The sequence below is a fragment of the Branchiostoma lanceolatum genome, chromosome 2, assembly GCF_035083965.1.
Source record: "Branchiostoma lanceolatum isolate klBraLanc5 chromosome 2, klBraLanc5.hap2, whole genome shotgun sequence".
Taxonomy (NCBI): Eukaryota; Metazoa; Chordata; class Leptocardii; order Amphioxiformes; family Branchiostomatidae; genus Branchiostoma; species Branchiostoma lanceolatum.
This window is the reverse complement of record NC_089723.1, coordinates 30776393-30797538: the sequence shown is the minus strand read 5'-3', so window position 1 is coordinate 30797538 and position 21146 is coordinate 30776393. Positions and strand designations below refer to the sequence as shown.

At 42.5% G+C, this 21146-nt stretch overlaps 1 protein-coding gene across 8 annotated transcripts in view; it reads right to left on the bottom strand.

The window, feature by feature from the left end:
- Positions 1 to 334: 334 nt before the first annotated feature.
- The window catches only part of LOC136428559 (C-myc promoter-binding protein-like), a 47224-nt gene continuing 26412 nt past the window's right edge, over positions 335 to 21146 (bottom strand). For 3 of the 8 annotated variants that reach the window (XM_066418164.1, XM_066418167.1, XM_066418165.1), the window contains 20 exons: positions 20963 to 21003; positions 20461 to 20608; positions 19774 to 19902; positions 18767 to 19025; positions 17915 to 18088; positions 17192 to 17365; positions 15796 to 15876; positions 12959 to 14479; positions 12369 to 12579; positions 11650 to 11916; positions 11280 to 11496; positions 9632 to 9679; positions 8462 to 8956; positions 6424 to 6678; positions 5981 to 6098; positions 5478 to 5535; positions 4447 to 4554; positions 3433 to 3497; positions 3250 to 3267; positions 335 to 2593 (listed from right to left, as the gene is read on the bottom strand). In XM_066418164.1, coding sequence (XP_066274261.1) covers positions 2457 to 2593; positions 3250 to 3267; positions 3433 to 3497; positions 4447 to 4554; positions 5478 to 5535; positions 5981 to 6098; positions 6424 to 6678; positions 8462 to 8956; positions 9632 to 9679; positions 11280 to 11496; positions 11650 to 11916; positions 12369 to 12579; positions 12959 to 14479; positions 15796 to 15876; positions 17192 to 17365; positions 17915 to 18088; positions 18767 to 19025; positions 19774 to 19902; positions 20461 to 20608; positions 20963 to 21003 — 4524 coding nt within the window. In that variant the 3' untranslated portion in view covers positions 335 to 2456. The remainder of the gene's footprint in view (positions 2594 to 3249; positions 3268 to 3432; positions 3498 to 4446; positions 4555 to 5477; positions 5536 to 5980; positions 6099 to 6423; positions 6679 to 8461; positions 8957 to 9631; positions 9680 to 11279; positions 11497 to 11649; positions 11917 to 12368; positions 12580 to 12958; positions 14480 to 15795; positions 15877 to 17191; positions 17366 to 17914; positions 18089 to 18766; positions 19026 to 19773; positions 19903 to 20460; positions 20609 to 20962; positions 21004 to 21146) is intronic. The other 5 variants (XM_066418168.1, XM_066418166.1, XM_066418170.1 and 2 more) reach the window with 5 other exon arrangements.

Genomic DNA, 21146 nt, shown 5'->3' with positions numbered 1-21146 from the left:
TTATTGGCCAGCAATTAGAAAAAAATGTAATAGTATAAAACCAATAACTTGAAAAAGAAAACAGCCGGGAGGAGTCTGCATCGGAGGCTAGCCTGGTACCCCAATCCATTATATTATAGCACCTTAGAGTATCTTCTGTCCTTTCATGCAAATAGCTAGCTAGCTATGATAGGTTGGGATACCAGGCTATAGAGAAGAAGATACGCAGCAAGAACATGCATTTGTGTGCTGTAAGATGAAATATACTTTCTTCCAACATCTATGACGTTAATCATAATTACATAATAGCATACTGAATCATAACTATACAAACAAAACACACCAACCAGAACAGTTGCAATATTTCAGCCAATTTTACTCAAATGACCATCTGTACAATTGTGCTCTTATCATCTACAGAATTAACACAAGTTTGGACATGTCTATGCTAATGTTGTTAGCAATGATTTGCATGAAATAAATATACCAATACTGCATTGGTAAATAGAAACTGGAAGCTTTGTAACTGTGAACACAGAACAACAAAAAAATGGAAAGAAAACCACATCTTACTACATTTCGCATTGAAATTTGATCAACTTAAGAAAGTCAAAATATTTTAACTACACGTTTATGCAGCACTGTTTCCAACATGCAAATTGCGACTGTATTAACTGAGGGGATGGTACAATATGTAAATGTTTGTTGGCAACGAAAAGAACACTTGTAAATCTCTCTTTGTTTCAAGAAAAACAACAAACATTTTTACATAGCAATACAGTGCTATGGCTTATAGTAAGATATAGGTAACAGATTTAGATTCCATCTACAATATGTAACACTATGGCAGTCATGGTTCAAATCTTTCATCATCTGTTTCAAATGGGTCAGTGCTGGTACATATTAGGGCAGTCAAACAAACAAGCATTTTTCACTGCTTAGTTTTCCTTCGAATAAGGTAACGTTGTACACAGTGTTGTCAGAAAGAGCTCCAGCCTTCAGAAATTGCAAAAGCAGATACCTCATGTGCATGTGTATTTTTCAAGACTCCAAAGCAATAAAAAAAGTTACACCAAGTCATTATGATCACTAACAATCACACCTATGTAAGTCATGAGCACATATGGTACATACATTCAAAGTGGCTTCTTCTTTACAGTGTATGTACATCATTCTAATATAATTATAAGCTGATTTTTTCTTAAATCGCTAGTAAGTGTTGTCATCAGGCCAATGTTTATGAATAAAAACTATCAATAGTAGCAGAAACAGATTTTCATTTCACTTTACACATACAACTTTCATGTTGTAGGAAGAAAAGATATGCAAAATACACCAACTTGTATCGAATAAGGTAGTGCTACAAATACGAAACCGTTCTCAAACTTTTTTTTCTGAGTAAAATCTGGATTTTGATTTGAGCATAATGTCTAGTGGGGAAAAGGCTGGAAATCCTGGCCATACAGCCGGGCATACTCCTCTTGAGACCATAAGGGCACTGTGCACGGTATTGGAACACTGAGCCCATCCTTTTCTTTCCACCACCTTTTACCTCCCCAACTGACGCCAGGTACCCATTTTTTACACCTGGGTGGAGTTGAGAAAGTTGTGTTAAGAGACTATCCCAAGGGCACAATGCCTGGCCCAGCGCATTTAGGAATCAAACCCATGACTTCTTGATCTTGTGTCTGCTAGCCTGACCACTAGACTACCACTGCCACATCAGATTGTGACACAAGTTAAATGTCTTCAACGTTGCATCTCCTGCGTGTCTGATACTAAGTTTGAGTTTTGACAGCCTTGAATAATTGCAGACATAATGTAGATATAAGTTTCACCCTATCACACAAATAAAAGGCTACTTGTTCATGGTGCCAAATTTCTTACCTCCGATTCAATAAAACGAGAAGCTGAAATCCCACAAAATCCACGCAATGTGGGCTATGAGAAGTTCATACATTTGCTTAGCTTGAATTATAATATTACGTACCAACTAACCACAAGCAATAAACTAACATTTTGCATTACGGGATCGCAAACTCGTCCCTTTTTCTTCCAATTTTGTTCAATTTTGAATGCTTCACAAACTTTGCTCTTGTTTCTACTTTTCCGAAGAGTTACACAAGTCTACTTGCACAGTGCTGAGCGTCCCTTTAATACTCCTTAAACTATTCCCCACAAATTGCTTGTACAAATGCAGAAAAAAACATAGCTCCTATCGATAACATCATATACATGTAGAGCCATCTATAGCAAAAATCGCTTGCAAGACCAGGTATCTATAACATGGACTGCAAAGACAAATAGATGTCATTTTTCACAGCTATTTACACTTTCATTCAAAGAACACTTTGCAGAAGTAACCTAATCAAGTATTGTGATAAATTTTAGGCAGTAAACTTTGAACACCAGCAGCAAATAAAAAATAGTAAAGGTTATACACAAGAAGGAGATTTTATCAGGAGGCAGAGTTCGAGCTACAGGTAGAGAGAACTGAAGATGCGCCGACACCACAGAGTCCGAGCGCTGGGCGGTTTGTCGTCCTCTTGGGTCATGGCCTGTAGGTCCTCCGACAGCCGACTGAACGCTAGCTTGTACTCACGGTCAAAAGCGTCTGTGCAGGGCGAGAAAAAAGGCAGCCATATTGGACCAAGATCGATTGTAATTCACTTTATCTTCACGGTAGCAAAAATTCATGGTGTTAGGAAAATGGACATTTTCACTCTACTTAAACTGGTGGCGGCAAGTGCACAGTATCTTGTTGCCCATTTGTGGTTAGCTGTTGGTCAAAGATAAATTGTGGCCATTTTTTTAAGGAGACAAGCATAGACCGTTTCACAGATACCATTGCATACTGGGAGATGCATGGAATTATGTGTAACACAGGAAACAAACAAGACCATTATCATACACGGGACCGGACGTGTGTGCAGGCATGCACATGCATAGCATACGCGTTGTCATGTCGATGATGGCAATGTTATTGTTTGCACCCTGTGCTACCCATAGTGCCCAGCATTTCCCAGCATGCAATGGGATGCGCGAAAACATCTGTAGTAAACTACTAATAACATTTAAACTATCCTAAAATGTGTAAATCTAAACAGAAGACAGATGCTTCATGTTTGCAATTAATTCTCATAACTTGTAAACAACTGTAGTAAATTAGCTCATAAAACAATGTCGGACAGCTTGAGAGATGTGAAAAAAGAGGGTTTGTTAAAAAGCGAAGAAAGAATGGTATGAGGTATGGTGCATTCAGAAACTCACATGGTGCTGTGATCCTACCTGTGCATATCACATGCGGATGGTGGAAAGTAACAAAAAAAGGAGATTTCATCATTTCCAATAAAAAGAAAAAAAACAAACAAAAGACATTCTCAATACTGAACTTTTACCATACAAGAGATACACTGTGCTGGAAATCAAATTGCAAAAAATAAACAAGCTTACCATGGTCAATGTTGTCCCTTCCCAGAGAAACTAAGGACAGATAAAGTATCTCTCTGTAGATACTCCTGTAGGACATTGGTGAAACAGGATACTAGTAGTAAGTTCAAAGACATCAGATAACTTAAGTAGTAAAAGCATGCAAAATCTTCTACCATGTTCTTGTATTTTTTCCAGAGCTCAATTTTCATCTCTGTGGTAGGAATCACATATGCTTGGTCACAAAATGAATATACCAGTATACGTTGTATTTGAATGTCATTCTACTTAGGTGAAAGCCAGTAAATTTTATTGATGACATTCTCTGCAGACTCCAAATATATTTACGACATAAGGAATGTTTTGCAATAGAACTGATAGAAGTTAACAACATATTTTCCAGTTTTCACTAATTCTGACCATCAGTTTTTTTTTTCAAAATCAGGCAAAAGTCATCCATGAAATTTACTTGCTATGGCCTCGGGTACAGCACTGGTACAATGACATATAGTATTTTGGACCTCTACCATCAAGATTCTTGCAGTATCGTAGTCTCAAAGTTGACTCCAGCTTTAAATCTTTTATCCGTCCCACTCATTGTTTGGAAGCCCGTGTCGATATTTTCTGTCATTTTCAGCTCATAAAAATATATTTTCATCAATTTCATTTCATGATGAAGTTCAGTTTGTTTGCATGAATGGATTGAAATTTGTGTCCATCCCAACAAGCAAGTTACTGTCCCAGGATGGAGGGACAGGTTCTGGAGACAACCCTCAGGGTTTTTTCTAGGAAAATTTGTAAGGGGGAGGGAGCGAAGAGACCAAGCAGGGGGATGATGTGAACTGTTAGAGAATTTTTGTTAAAATGGCACTCTAAGGCTTCCTGAGCGGGGAAATTACTGTGGACAGCTCACAGTTGAAGACTGTGGCCATGTGTGACCTCGTAGCATCTCTGGTCAATCAGAATCCTATGCTTGTCAGAGGATCTGCTTCTCCAGGGTAAGGGTTGCCTGGTCTACAATACAGGATGTCAGCTAACCTGTGTCTCCCCTGTGTAGCCTTGTGTTTGTGGTACTCCTTTAGCATGTACTTCATGGGGGTCAGCAGGTCGTTACTCTGGATACTCGTCACAATCGACTGCATGAACCTGACAAAGGTCAAGTAAACACCATTAACGGGTTACAAAGACAATATCGACAAACATGGTTTTGTAACCATGTTTAAACATGACAAAAATATGCAAGCTCATTCAGATTGCATTAACTGTCATCAATTGTAACTATATAGGAAAGAATCGATAATACAAATACGTCACAATAATATCACAATGTACTAGTGCAGCACTATCCTAGAACGTCATGTGTATATGCGGAATTCCAGTCGACCAGCCTGGCTGGTGAATTGTTTGTTTTCATCAATAATCAGTAGTAAAAGTCAACTGTTAACAACAACTACACACTGTTGTGTTGTCGTCTTGTAGTTACAATACAACTTATCACAATTTCTGTTGGATGTTTGGTCAACGTTACATCGGAAGTTTTTCCGTTGCTTATGACATTTGGAAAACGTAGACTGGCTATCCTGCTTACATATATGTATACGCGAACATGGTAGGTAGGTAAACCTTATACAAAACATTCTGTCAAAGTGCTTACTAGTAGCACTGTAAGCTTGTTCACTATTTCACTATATAATACAATGCTAAACTGTCTTTCCAACACTAAGGTATTCACTCAAATTTTCAATGACCAAACGGTCATTATTGATCCTGAAGAAGGCGACAGCGATTTAACGTTTAGAGAAATGTAGAAGAAACTACTTTTTTAAAAGTTAAATCGAGGTCGCTTTCAATCACTTCCAAAGTGCCAAAATTGCTAATCTGAAAACATCTTTGGAAAGCTGACACCTTCCACCATCTAACTAGCGAGTTTGTTTTGTCAGATGTAGTCGTTAATGCAAGTTAGAAAGGGATTTGTCGGGAAATGGCTGACACGAATCTGAGTTTCAATGCGATTCACGTGGTTTGATTGGTACTGTGAGCATGTGTAAAGCACTGTTTCTTTAGCTTACCGTTTCGACGACAGCTTCTCTTCTGTGATGAGGGCGTGTGCCAAGGATGACTTTTGAGCTGTGGACCAAAACAAAACCATTAGACAACGAAGAAGAGGAAATGACATTCCTTTTGGATGGTGACATGAAGCCAGCAACCCTATGTATGGGGTAGCTTCAGGCATTAGCCCTATGTATGAAGCCTCTGCAGGTTAAAGAATCCAACACGGTTATCAAAAAGAGTAGGTGTGACTCAGAGCTGTCTCCAGTTTTAAATTTTTTTTCCATCTCTATCATAACTCATGTTGTTGATTTTTGTTGTTGAATTCGTCATCTTAAGCTTATGAAAATACAGTTTCATCACTTTCGAGCCCTCAAGATTTGTTGGCGGGCTGTTTGCTTGGCTGAATATGGAATGTGTCGAGACCGAATTGTACTACTTAGCTATCAAAACGGCTTTGCCTCAGTCTGAGCGTTATCATTTTTGATACGTGTGGAAATATAGTTATAAGTGATCTCAGTACCGTGTGCGTTCCACATGAGGTACAGAGGCTGTCCCGGCTCCTCATGCAGGTTGATGTTGTCCCAGAGAACCTTCACACACACGTGTTTACTGTCTGCTGACAGCCACTGCTTGGGGATCTGTACAGGGAGAAGCAATAAAGGAAACGAGGCTTTTATATTCACATCATGGGCAGCAGTATCTAGGTCAAGTTGCTGACATTGGCAATGACAGTGTCAAAATGGATAAAGAAAGTTTTGAAAACAAACAACTCATAGATACATAGTAGTCCTTTTCCAGCACAAACTTAATACCACCTCAAAACTTTTTGCCCACCAATGACTGAAGCGCTACTATTGTTTCAAACACGAACTTAAAACCATCGCGAACACTTCATTTTCTCCCTACCGCGAAATAAAAACCATGTGAACTTAAATGCATTTGCAGTATTCACAATCCGCATACCTCTGCAGCCTTGGTGGTGATCTCTGCAGACAGCACCAGTCCTATCAGGTTACTGGGCACGTCCAGCCGGCGGAAGTACCACACCAGGTTCCAGTAGATGATGGGGTGCTGGTCCACGAAGTCGGGCCGGGTCAGCGAGCTGTCGCCCTCGCTCTCCAGCACGTTCTCCACCTCCTTCCGCAGCACCAGCGGGCTCAGGTACGGCACCGTGATGGGGTCGGGCTGCGGACGCTGCGCCGCAACGGCCAGGAACTCCTACATATGACAAGAAAACAAGCTTTAGAGTACTAGAAGTGTGGTGCTTTCAGGGGGAAGAAGCTTGAGTACTGCACGGCGGTCTGTCTTGAAAAAGTCGTGTCTGTGATCTGAAAATCCAAGAATACTGTAAATGTTTTTTATGTTAGCGGTGGTTTAATATTCGCTTCATCGCTTATTTAAATCACCACCTTGTTGTAACCGTGAACTAAAATCCACTGCAAACACTCCATTTAATCCCTACTGTCAAATTAGATCACTGCCAACTTAAATGCATTTAGAGTAGTACCTAGTGAGTGAGAGAAATCAAGTAGTTAGGAAATCAACATCTTTCAAAAATTCTGATTCAGGTCAATTTGCCACCTAACATTTGCATTCCTTTTTGAGGGGAGGATCACATAATAATCAAATATGGATATTGTTTTTTTTTTGTAATAAGAGCTACATCTGTAACTATTTCAGTTGTGGCCTTAGATTCCAACAGCAATCACGAAGTCTCCCTGGCAACCTGTTCGAGCAAAGAGACTGTCTGTCAATCACCATACAGGTCCCCCAACTGTGGTATGAAAAGCGTTAATTTAATTTTCAATGTCATGTATTCAACAATAGTCAAAGAGATTTGTACCACAAGAAACCATGTTAAATCCCAAATACATGCATGGCCTTCTTTATACATTATATACTAACCATAGAGAGATCCCCCTGGATAGGAAAAATGGTACTGCAACACCATGTACAATTTTCAGCAGCACAAAATAGACCAATCCTGACTGTCCATCACAGTTAGCAGTTCAACCAAGGACATTGGTTCAACCAATGATAGTATGGCAAAATTAGTGATTTGACCAATGAGAGAGTGGCTATATGGCCATTAGATCTTTAAATTTTTATGCTTCTATTTTACATTTGGCAGAGGTGGGCGGGGCCATGGGATAGGTCTATTGCACAAGGACAAAAGCAACATTGTCAAGCAGACCACAACATGCATTAGAAATCCTAAAGAATCAATAGTTGGTTTTAGAAAAATCTCAATGATGGCAGAGTAAATTTACTAAATTCAAATTACAGTCAGTTTTTGTTTTTCTGGCAACTCCTGAAGGGGGAGCCTGCTTTTCATAAAATGCAGCAACAAACTTGAATGTTTACATATGATTAACGTTCTCCCTAGTGACTTTTTCTGTAACCAATACAAGTTTGATGAACACTTAGCAGGGAGAAGGTTAAAAATATTCCTCACTACAAACCTCAATAATGCAAACTCTTTTTGCAAAACACCTTGCAAACTCTTTTTGCAAAACACATGTATAACATTAATTTTAGACGACAGGAGAATACAGTCGTTCACTTACTTGACTAATTGACATACATCTTTCAGGTACCAGTAATTTGTTAGCCTCCTTACAATTAAATGGGACCTTGATGCAATGATCTTTTTAATGTAATCAGTAGCACCACATAAGTGATTGGTTCTGACAATAATCATGTTATGCACATAAACCAATCACGGACAAGATGCTCAATTTCAAGTACACCTTCAAGACCAAGAGCACTTTCAACCACGGTAACCTATACATGTGATTACATAGGTGGAACAACTATCAATTGCTCTGGTATGTATGATTGAATCAGTAGTTTCAAGTTGATTTCTGTTGTGGTGTTTTCTTTCATTGTGAGAATTGAAATGTTGTGGCACCTAGCCCAGCACAAATCACCTAAAGCCTGATCCTTGCCATCCCAGCTGCCTTTAAACAGGTGTAAATGGTTCTGTGGGACGTGTACAAACCGTGTCCATGCTGTCCACCTGTCCTGTCGTCTCGTCCAGACCGGTGACGACACGTTGCGGCGCAGATGACGACGACGACGGCGACTCGGAACCCGTCTCGTCAAGCCCGCTCCCGACGCTACGACATAGGCGACTGCTCAGCTCTGTAGTCTCTCCGCCATTGTCAGAATTCTCCACAGCAGTCCTTATCCCTTCTAGACTCGCGCTCCTCGCGATGGTAGTCTTTGGAGAACAGTCGTCAAGCAGGGCTTCGACGCTTTTTGACTTGGGTCTGTTGAGTTTGTGCTCCAGTGGTGCGATCTTAGTCCTTCCCAACCATATCGGCTTTGCCTTGGCTTCAGAGTCCGCGTCCCCGCCGGCGGTCATACCCAGGTAGCTCACGGCCTCGGGAAGGAGGGGTTGCGGACGGTACATGAAGGCGCCCAGGCACTCCTTACGAATCTCGGCAACCCGCGGGTTGGCGGCGACACCTCCCCTTACCACCAGCTTCGCATGCTTTAAAATTCAACATTTAAAGTAGAATTTGTAGTTACAGTTGTACGAGTAAGACTGAAGACATTGACCATTCATTGCGCATATTCTGTTATAGAGCTGGCAGTAATTCTAGTTTTTAAAGGATTAAGGTATCTTCTTCTTTCCATGGATATCTTGATAAACATATGCCACACATTTTTTGTTCACTGTTAGACATACCATAGCTTGGCACTGTCTATTCTGTCTAGTCCTAGTTATTCTGGTTCAAACTATATTTCTTTTCTAAGCTATATCGATGTTACCTCTTTCTATGTGCTCATCTAAGGATCATACACAAAAATACATAGCATAACATGTTCTTTCAATTGACAGCCCGGAATTATTTTCTGAAGAGAACAATAAATGATTGAGCCACATACACCAGTCATAATCCATTGTCATGATCACCATTATATGATATATCAATGATTTCTCATGATTAGTCAATATAATGATAGCCATTCTATGAACCTATCTCTATGCAAAATTATATGTACATGTTATATTGCTTTATATCATAATTAATAGCTGGAAGATACACTACAGATATGTTAGTACCAGGAAGTGATACAGTATTGCATAGCAGTGATTGTGAGTATTGAATGCACATGATTGCACAATGATTGGAGGCATGCATGGATGTGGTTTACAAGTTACCTGTGAAGCGTCTGGCTTGCTTTCCTGTGCGGTACTGTCCTTGTGTTCCTGTAACGTACAACACACAACTTTCTATACTGGAACACAACACAAGACTTGGTTGTTTTCATGCATCCTATAACAAGGAAAAGGTCCCATAGCCTTTCTGAGGCCATGGGGGCAGTGGGTTGTTAATCCACTGTATCTTGGGCATGGCAATAGAAGGTGGAGCACATCCCTCTCCTTTCACCACCTTTCACCACCTCCCCAACCAAAGTCAGGTACCCCTTTTTACACCTGGGTGGAGTGAGCAAAGTCATGTACAGTGCCTTTCCCAAGGACACAGCGTCTGGCCGGGAATCAAACCCATGGCCTCTTGATCCTGTGCCCGCTAACCTAACCAGTCGCCATTGATACCACATTTTGCATTGTCTAACAAGAAGCAATGGCAAATTGCAAGGAAACAGACATGGAAGGCAGTTGATGCAGTAGCCATGCAAGTACAGCAAAGTGTGAAGTGAACATGTTTGTATTGTGCCATAATCTGTACCAAGAGAGACCCAAAGATATTGGTATGTATACTACACCACACACAAGAACTGTTTTGCAATCTAATCAGAAGTATCAACAGCACAATGTATAGTATAGACTTTGGTGCTTAAAGGCTGACCAAACATAATCTCATAGTACTCATACACGTATGTGATAATACCATGATTCAGTTATACTTCAAGGGGATTGACAGTGTACCCATTGTCATTGATTAGATTTACATGTTATAAAGAAGTTTACCACATTTCACAAGTAAGAAGTTTGCCTTTGTTAGCTTTCATCACCAGTGCATCATTCTAGAATGTGCAAGAAGAAGTTCTTAGACATATTAGCTGTGCATAGATAGGTATAGATGAAAGGAATTAGTACATTAATGATGAAGAGTAGATGCCAAGAGCGCTGAAAAATAGAATCTTGATAATAAGCCACCTCACAGTTCTGAGTGCTCATGTGCAGTCCAATGCATTGTGGTATAAGGCAAAAGTTTAAGGTCCCTGAATGCAATGTTTCCATGTAGGTGTTTGTTTACAGCTGAGGGGCTTTAACGTCTGACCTTACCCACAATCCCCTGCAGTGCTGAAACTGTGAGGTAGCTTCTTATAGGAGTCAAAAGGGGACATTAGAACGTCTGTAATCATTATAGGAGTCAAGAGAACATTAGTACAAAGGGCTACAAAGAGTTTTGCAAACAATCATACAAAGTATTTGACATATTCTCAATACCACACTTAAGTTAATTTGAGTTAAATTTGTTAGGAGGTTTAAGCCTGAGCATATCCAAGATCATCATCCATAGGTGCGAAATCAAAAGAGATCAAAAGGTTTGTGGATGTGTGTGTACCTGTCTTGACCTAATTACATGTTATAAGACATCTACATGTAATTGAAACTGCATCAGAAAGCTATTCAAGATAGAGCTAAAATTATGAGCGAAACAGTCGGACAAGAAGAAATGAGATGTGTGTGCATGCATGCGTGCATGCATACAAAAAATGTTGTTTAATCAAACTATTTTCCCTCATTTTAGCTGCCTACACTTTTTCTTACTTTGTCCTTAAGAGTCTGTTGTGTATTGTCTATGATATACATACATGATCAACAGATGTACCAGACTAACCTGTTGGTCCTTGAAGCTTGAAGGAAGACTCTTGTCTTGCTCCTCCTCGACGCTCAGGAGCGGACCGGTCTTCAGGGACGAGCCAAGCGACTCTCTACGCGCGGGAACACACTCGCTGGTGCAGCGCCGTCGGTCCACGGGGATGTGGATGGGTTGGGGCGCAGAGTTGGTGTGAGGATGTTCCACCGACAAGGAGTGCTTCAGTCTGATGTGAGGCCTGCATGTGACGAGGAAAACATGACATTGTCTGTCATCCGTGAATAACTTCATCAGGTTGGTGAATGATTGAATAGCAAGGTTCTTTATTCACAACCACTTATTTAATGTTCACAACTACGTAGTGTAATGATGATTGACAGTTTGTACCCACCTGGCAGGGCTGTAGCTGTGGCTCATGGCTGTTCCATCCACCTCCCCCTCCCCCACCTGCACCAGGCTGTCTGCACTCAGGTCAGACCCCGTCCGGGTCAGGCTGGTCTGGCTCAACGTCGCCATGGGATGGACCGGAGGAGCGGATTGGATGCTGTGGAAGCTCTCTATTGATTGGCTGGGGGTTAGGAACTGCCGACTTCCTCCTCTCAAGTCTGTCACCACGACGTTGAGGAAGGGCACCAGGAGAGACTTGCAATGCTGGCACCTGGAACAGAACAGAGAAATCAGATCAGACTACCGTGATGACCTAACATCTCCTGATTAAGTTTGTACCTCCAGATATCCCAAATGTGCATGCATGTGTGCATACATGTATCATATAAATATAATGTAATATTATATAATATTCTTAAGTGTCTTGTTGATGTACAGAATGATGTATACCCTGTATATTGATCTAAAATATGAAGTCACAGGCATAAATTTGTGTTTTTCATTACAAGTAGAGATACAAAGCACTGGAAACATTGGTACAATACCCACTGAAAATACAGCACAACTGTGAGGTCCAAGGGCTACATGTACACAAATGGGCACTGCCCTATGCACCAAAAGTGAGGGACAGATTTTAACTCTTACCTTCTCACTACTAGTCAAAACGAATTTGGTGCCAAACAGCTACCATGGCAGACTAAAGGTTACACCAACTATACCCACTCTGTGTTGAGGTTGGAGTCATCAGCTGTCCAGCCGGCCATGATCTCCTCGTCGTACAGCAGGGTGTTACAGCTGTAGCACCTCATACAGCTGCTCATGCGCACCTCCATGGCGTAGTTGTGGAAGATGCTCTGGGTGCTGGCGTAGCGGGAGGACCCGTGGCTGTCCAGAGAGTCCCTTCTGTTCAGCATACCTGGCATGGGGAGGCTCCCTGTGTGGGAGGTCACATTGGATCGGTGATCAGACTTAAATGTTCCAGCTAGCATAGTTTTAGTGTAAAACTAAAAGGTAAAGGACTCATCCTCAATTGAGGTGGAGCAAAATGCTTTTTCAAGTAGTTAGGAGTAGTGCAAGGCGACTTTGCTATGGCTCACATATTCGGCACACCGGGTTGCCCCTATTGTTCTCAACAAGTGTGTTGGATTCTTTTACGTGCAGAGTATTTTTTAGCATGGTCCACAAAAAATCAAATGTCTTTAAAGTTTACCTTAAATTAACAGTAAAAAGTGCACAGTGGAACTGTCATTACATCACTATGTTCTTGTTTTATAAACAAGATATGGTCATACATAACACAAAGATGTACCAACCTGACATCATATCCGGAGGTGTCCCCACCAGGTGTGTCTCACTCCTGCTCAGGTAGTCCAGGTTCCTGGAGCTCCTCTTCGGAGTTCTCTCCCCTTCCGAGTCGTCCCCGTCGAAGGTCACCAGGTTGTCCAGCTCAGGGGCCCTCAGCATGTTGTCCGACCTTGTGGTCAGCGAGCTGCCCATCAGTTTACTGGCCACCGCGCTGGCTGCGGCTTTGAACACGTCCAGTTTGGAACTGGAGCCCGACCCCTGGCGGCTGTGGACCGGCGTGAGGGCGGGGGAGGCACGGTCCTTCATACCAGTCGCTTCGCTCATGGAGCGAGGCATGCGGGGGGAAGAAGTCGGAGAGGTGCCTCGACCGCTACTGAACATGCTGGCAGCGGCAGACTTCAGGAAGCTGAAACTCGTGCCCGAACCCTGTCTATTGTGAGAAGTCGTTCTCGAGGGGAGGGAGGCGGCCACCGCTACGACTAGTCCTGATTCATCTGGGCTCTCCGACAACGGGACAGCCAACGGCGGACTGCCGGCTGAGCCGAGCTTCGCGTGACAGCTGGGAGACTTGTGGAAGTGTCGGGGAACTTCTCGAGGAGGACTAGTGTTAGCGGAAGTGGGGGAAGTGCCCGTGCTGTCAAAGTTCTGAAATAACTTCGGCATGTCCGACTCTAGGGCCAGACTCAGAGACCTATCAGTCTTACCTCTTGGTTCGCTTGGCACTGACTTTGTTATTTTCTCCTGTTTGGAGTCCATGTCATCGTCCAATGGCAGTAATGGATGGAAGGATGCCTCGGTGAGGCTGGGCCGTCTTATCCTAGGCCTTCCGATGCTATTGCACTTGGCTTCAGAGTCGTCGTCTTTTGCGTCGTCTTTTGTTTCATCAGTTTCTTCCTTATCTAGGTCTTCATTCAGGAACGGGTCCCACTGGTTCTCCCATGAGTCTTTCCTGACCAGTTCTTTCTTCTTCTTTTCCTCCAGTTCTTTCTTCTTCTTTTCCTCCTCCTCGGACTGTTTCCTCGACATCGCACTGTCGCCGGAGCTTCTTTTCAACCTCGTAGCCGCCCCTGCGGCCTTCCTGTGTTTCATGACGGAGGCGTCGCTACTGGACCGTGAGCGGCTCCCGTCTGAGAACCAGCCCACGCTGGCTGGGCGCCCAGCACCTTTCATTCTCTGCCGACCCTGGCTGTCGTCTCGACTCAGCCCAGATAGCAGCTTGGCGTCGCCTTTGAACAGGTCAATCTTCAGTTCCCCGTCCATCTCGCTGTCGTGGCTGCCCTGGCGGGACAACACCTCCGTGAGGGTGACGTTGCTGTCGCCACTCGGGTACCGCGGACGTTCTACGCCACTGCCGCTTCCGCCGCTGCCTCCGCCCGCACGTTTCATCTTGGAGGGGTCGCCCGCGCTCTTGTGTCTCTTCCTGGGTGACCGCGCCGGTCTGATGGCCGCGGAGAGGCTGTATGAGCGTTCATGGAACACGGGCTCCTCCACGGAGGTCTGACTGGTAATGAGAAGTCCTGCTGCGCTACCTGTGAGGTACAACAAACATACTAGTCCATACTATGGAGATACAACACACACAATCCATTGTACCACTGTATAGTACACTGCTATATCCAGACTTGTACAGGTCAACACTCATCAGTTTTATACTTTCAAAACTTACATGTGCATAGGATTATGATACATTCCTTGCACAAAATGAATAATATATGACTTTGTACCTTTGTGAACAGTTACAGTGCTGCTCTCAGAAGTGCAACAACTTTTAACGATCATGCAAGGACAAAATGAGAAGAGCACACAACAGCACAAAACACAAGCAAACATACACAGAGAACCTCACACCACATGCATAGCCACTGACATGAAAACGCAGTGCATGGGGACAGAGCCCCCAAGCTAAGAGCAAAGCTGCTCGAGCAGTACTACTAGTGAGAATTCACACATAACATATGCACAATTACACAAAAGTGCAAACAACAAAAAACATGAAAGCAAGCTGGTGAAGTTAGCGATGTTGTAATAATAGGTGGAGCTTGATGGAGGGAAGGTCTGAAGAGGACAATGTCAAGTTACACAGCCTCTTACGGACTGTGCTATATCATTTCTTCTCTCTGTTGCAAATTAGTGGAAAGTTTCAGCTTAATTTAACCAGTATAAATCAATGCATTATATTTTGGCAAAACTTTTAAAAGCATTATAAATAAGTTTTGTCACTTTCAGTGATTTGGGACAAATGCAAGTCACTATCAAACTAGCCAGATAGTCTTTAAAAGTTGATAATGGCTACCAAGCCCTCTCCATTGCTATATGTGTTACAAAAGTGATGTGCAATGCTGCTATAATGCTCAGGGTTTTTATGCTGCTGTGGTCTGGCATTGGTGAATGATTAATGATTAAACACATAAGGGCATCATTGATGCTAAACTGCCAAGGGATCTGGACTGGGGTGGGACCAATGCAGCACTAGTCCAGCATCAATGCAGCTCTAGTCCAGCATCAATGCAACACTAGTCTAGCATCAATGCAGCACTAGTCCAGCACCAATAGCACACTAGTCCAGCATCAATGCAGCACTAATCCAGCATCAATGCAGCATTAATCCAGCATCAATACTGTGCCCATCCAGAATCAATGTAGTACTAATCTAGCATCAATGCAGCACTAGTCCAGCATCAATGCAGCACTAATCCAGCATCAGTGCAGCATTAATCCAGCATTACATACCACCTTCACAATGATTATAGCTGGACTGGTGAGAAAGCGCTGTGTTTGGCCATGCAATGGTGCGACTGGAGAACAACTGATTTTAGCATGTTACGGTCACGCTGGTATGACTCACCGATAGGAACAACGCCATCGGGCAGAGATATCAAGCGTTTCACTTTCGCTTTTGGCCTTCCGTGGCCTTCAATATCCTTCCCTGGTGAGGAAAAACATGCAGAAATGTGGAGGAAACATTCAAACGGCATGCGAAAATTAAGGATATTAAGTATGATAAGTGAGTAATGTAATAGATGGTAACAGATGGTATTAAGTATTAGATGATCTCTAGTCAGTTAGATATTGATAATATGGAAGGTGGTAGAAATGGAAACTCTGTGGTAGGAAATATTGATACAGACATAAAGATGTAATAGTTGGGAAAATGGTACTTAAGTACAAAAAAGTGCAACAAAAGTTCTAGGAAAGAAAAAGAACAGGACAGTTCTGTAAGCCAATGGCTGAATAAGATATCTTGCACCACTAAGTCATTAACGTAATACATTGTGCCTGAGGTCATTGTATTTCTGCGATAGTAGTATGCTACAGTTGTCTTAGCCAGTACTGTGATCACAGAACCTACATGTGCACTTCTGGAAGCACAAGTCTTAGAATAGCAGATCAAATACAAACTGAAATTTAGTTTTGCTGAAATGACTTTTACAATAGACTGGAATAACTGACAATGTTTTAAAGTGCAGAATCCGTTTTGGTAAATAGTGTAAGATCTTTGTTTCCAAACATCGCAAATGATATAAAATTTTCAGATATGCTGACAGATGTTTCCAACAGTTTGAGCAAAGTCCAGTTCCAAGTAGCTCAATTCAATGCATTTTCAATTGGAAACTTAAGAATTATGTACGTCTCAGGAAAAGAGGACCATGGTGATGCAAGTCTGCTGTGGAAGGAAAAAGAACACAACACACAAAATCTGATAGAAAAACACAAGAGGATGTAGTAAAATACAGAGAGCATGAGAGAGATGGCATCTACTCTGAGTATTCATGGTAAAATGTAACCTGTTTGACTTGACAAACTTTCAAGGGTATCACACCTGAATCATTATCATTGCCCTTGTTACTTTCCTCTACAAATTTTTAATGCTGTGCATTTGTACAGCTATGACTGCACAGAACTATGTTGATAGAACCATTGTGGAAACAAACAGGAACCAATAACTATGGATTACAATGTAAAGAACTTATCAAACAACCACTGAACAACGGTACTACGAATGACATTCTGTAAACAAAATGTATCCGACAGTGTATAGCTGGCATTACCACTCTTCTGCATAGCACACCAGCAGACAAGTTGGTCATCAAAAATGTCATTATAATACTACAATTATGTACAAAACTCTACTCTACTCTACCTTACTCACACAAGACACACTCTTCAGTGTGGGATAGCATATTAGCCTTTACCTTATGTTTAGGTCAGTAAAAAAGAAAATTCTGATTGCAAACACTTACTTGTGCTTCCCCTCAGAGTACTTATACTGCTCATACTGCCAGAGTTACGGACGATACTGCTGACGCGTGGACGGAATGGTTCGGGCCCGTCGTAGTCCACCGGCTCGAACTTCGGCTGCTCCTGGACCGTGGCGTCTGAATCCACACCGTTTGTATCGTCTTCGTCCTCATTTTCTGTTGGTGGACAGAAAAGAATTGTTTCACAGCGTATGCAGCACAGCCTTTAGAAATTTGTGCTATTTATATTTCATTCCCTATAGTAAGAAGAGTTCAGTTTTTAGGAGGGTGCCTTGGAAGAGTCCATACTTTCCTGTGGGAGGAGGTAAAATTACGAAAATTCTGCTTTGGACAGGATAATGTCAGAACAGTAAAATTTTGAGAAGTAATTTTGGAATGTTCCATTTATGCACGGGTAATTTTGGAACAAACCACTTTTGTATGGGTGATGGGTCAAATATTGTGCGTTTCCTTGCAAATGTTGCCTTTTTAGTTACACATTCAATACATCTGGTCACAGTGATATTACATCGACCCTTATTTACAGGTGGCATCCTCAATTTCTACCCTCCTACTCACCACCTTATTTCATTTTTGTGTTAATTCATTTGTATATTTTGCTGTACATTTCAGTTGGTATATTTGTGTTCTTTTATTTTGTGTGTCATGGAAAAGTACTGAATGTATTCACTAATGGAGTAATCTGAATAAACAAAACAAACTTACCTGAACTGTTGTCCAGCTTCCCCCTGCTCTTGTCTTGCGGAGCGTTGAGGTCGCTGGACTGGCTGCTGGTGGTGGAGTTCAGGTCCTGGTCCGTCAGGGGAGACGTCACGCTGCTGTCTCCCCGCCGCACCTCGTCCTTCGTCATGGAGCTGTAGCCTTGATCTGATTGGCCGCCTGAAGTGCCACATACAATACTGTAAATCATTTATATTTGCAGGGACCTAATTTAATGATAGATGGGGAGAGTTTGCAGTTCAGACCCTACTAACAAAATGCAAGACAGGGCACATTTTCACAGTGTCTTCTGAGCAGTTAGGTTAACAAACTTACCATGAGTACTAGTAAATCATAGCTCAACAAGAGCAGGCAGCAGCATGCAAGCAACACAGGGACAAACATGTACACATGCCTACAGCAATATGTAAGTCACAAAAAGAAACCCACACGTCTACATCAGTATGCAAGCAATGCAACAAGTTATGACAAACCTAACATACATTGTATCTAGCACAAGATTAACAAAGCAGGCTCCACCCCAGTGGCATTGCCAAAAATAGGCATATACAAGAATATATTTCTTTCCAGGTACAAATTTTTCTGTCAGCCTCTTTGTTTGTTGTTAAATCTGTTATTCTAAGCTTACGTCATGCAGTGCAGGTTTTTTTGGACGTCCCAACAAATTTCCGCCCCTACAGACAGCCCTGAAACAAACGCTTCAACTTTCATCCCAATTTTATTACATCTACATATCATTAAACGATCTATCATGTCATAATCCTACGTCCATTACGCTTGTGTTCTGTCAAGAAGGCGCCATTGTTTGAAGCATACAAGCAGCAGCAGCACACCTACCCATGCTTATTCTATCATGCGTGTCCAACTTGACCACATCGTTGACAAACTCAGCACCTGTATGGGCGGCCGTCCCGTCGGGGAAGCTCTCCACGCTGGTTCTGCTAACCGCGTCCGCGTCACTGCTGTCCGACGTCTGCAGCACGGTCCGCTTGATCCCCCGGCGGAACTGCGCGATGGCCAGGATGGCGTTGCGCAGCTTGGTCCAGAGTAGGAAACCGTCTCTGTTACCGGTGGGCCATCGGCTCTCCAGAATAGCCTGTGGGAACAGAGGTACTACACTGTCAATGTGAAAACTTTATTATTTGAATAATAATATCATCAAATCCAAAGTATACTAGTCCCTAGCCTGGTGCCCATCCGATTCTAGTTCCAGTTTGCTGCTCTATTCATTTCCAAACTGCATAGGCTGGTTTACCTTGTAGTGCCTAGTATCACATAGGGCAGCATGTTTCCTTGCTGTTTCAGTAGCAGGGTATATTTTACAGGATTGGGTTGCTAGCCCTTCCCATTTTAAATGCTCGAGCCACCTCCTCAAACATAGGACCCTCATTCTACGTCCTTTCCAATAGATGGGTGCAGTCCCAAGCTTCCCAGGATTTGAATCAGGGTCTCCCAGTTAGCAACTAATCGGAACCTGGAGCTCAACTGTGTAGTGAGGCTGTTACCAGTTGAGGTACAGGGATATGCATAGGCTGGTACCCATCCCCATTTGAAATGCTTGGCCCTTACGTCATTATTCAATTCGCATATGAAATATTTTCCAAAGCCTGTTCAAATCCTGTTACTATGCCCCAACAGAGGACCGGGCAACACGGATCCAATCAGAGCTCTTATTTATATCTTACGCGAATACTGCACCATCAATCGATCCTCTACAGACAAGTGCCACACAATTCTGTACAGGAGACTGGAGCTAGAATAGGATGGACCTATAGCCCATCCTAACAGTACCATCAAGTAGCAATTTCAAAGCGAGCAGAACTTTTTTCCAAACAGCAGCGTACCTTGTTGTAGTGTCCATAGGTGATGGCGTTGGGGGTGATGCCGTTACGCTTCATTTCCATCAGCACCTTGACAGCGAGGACAGGCTGGCTGTATTGTCCGCACAGCTGCATCACAACACGGTAGCACACCTGGGGACAGCACCATGCACAGCACAGTTAGACAGAGGCTATTAGCTAGCAGAGCATCCTCTGGATGCCTTACACTTCAAGAAAACAAAGAAATCAGATGCCCTCCTTTTGCAGGGAATGCCCTGTTTCCCTGTAACATACACATGTACATGATTGTGTTCCCCACAAAGACACTCACTGTGTTTTTCCTTATACCAGACACTGGACAGCATGTAAATTGATTGACATGCAAAGCTACCAGGTAATTCTTAATCCGTAGAGCCCTATGGGGAACTCTGGTTCAGACTGTTCCAAAAATTTTTCATATCGCATTCCAAAGAATCTACCACAGTTAATGATCAAAGATGGCATGAGTGGATCAAATAACTCTGTCTGGATATACAGTTTTGGATCTACTGTTCAGTACAAACCTGGTGTGTTATGCCATAAAGCGGTTTACTGGGTACTCAATACAAACACAGAGTCTGGTCTTCCACAGCTAGTACTTACTGTACAGAACTGCTGTGCTATGCCTTGTGGTGGTATAAAAGCTGTGCGAGAAAACCAACAAAGTCTCACCTCATCCAAATGGTCCCTCCTGCAGGCATGCTGCATCTTGACGAGCATGTCGTAGGCAGTGCGCAGGGCGCGCGCCTTGGAGTGAGAAGCCTTCACGTAGGCCGGCAGACAGATGAACCACAGGCTGAAACAATGGCTCAGTAGCAGTCTGGGGTAAGAAGAAGATAGAATGACTTATTTTCAAACACAATTTACATATATTCAACAATAATCCATTTTAATGTTCCAAGTGCATATGTGCAGTGTGTGAAAACCATTCTTTGTCTACAAGCCAGGGGCCTTAAACTTTGACCTTGATGTAGTAATGCATCACAACTGTACATGTGCATTCGGCACTGTGAAATGACTTATTACCAACAGTGACTGTCAGAGAATATTACACTACCACTATGAAACAACATGACCAGGAAATTAAAAAGAGATGTAAAAACATGTAGTGGCGCCATTTTCTATGAAATAACAGAATAACACAGATACAGAGCTTATCGTATGCATTACTCACTTTGCCCACAACATTGGAGATCCCGAGTTCTTCTTTGCAACCTGAAATGCAAAATTTCAGACATTTTTAAACATAAGAATGCAACAGTAAACTCAACAGTGTCTCAGCATATCTTTTTTCCATTCATTCTTTTTTCTAACCAAATTGGCCACTAGATGATTTTTTATCAAAATTTGTCGCAACT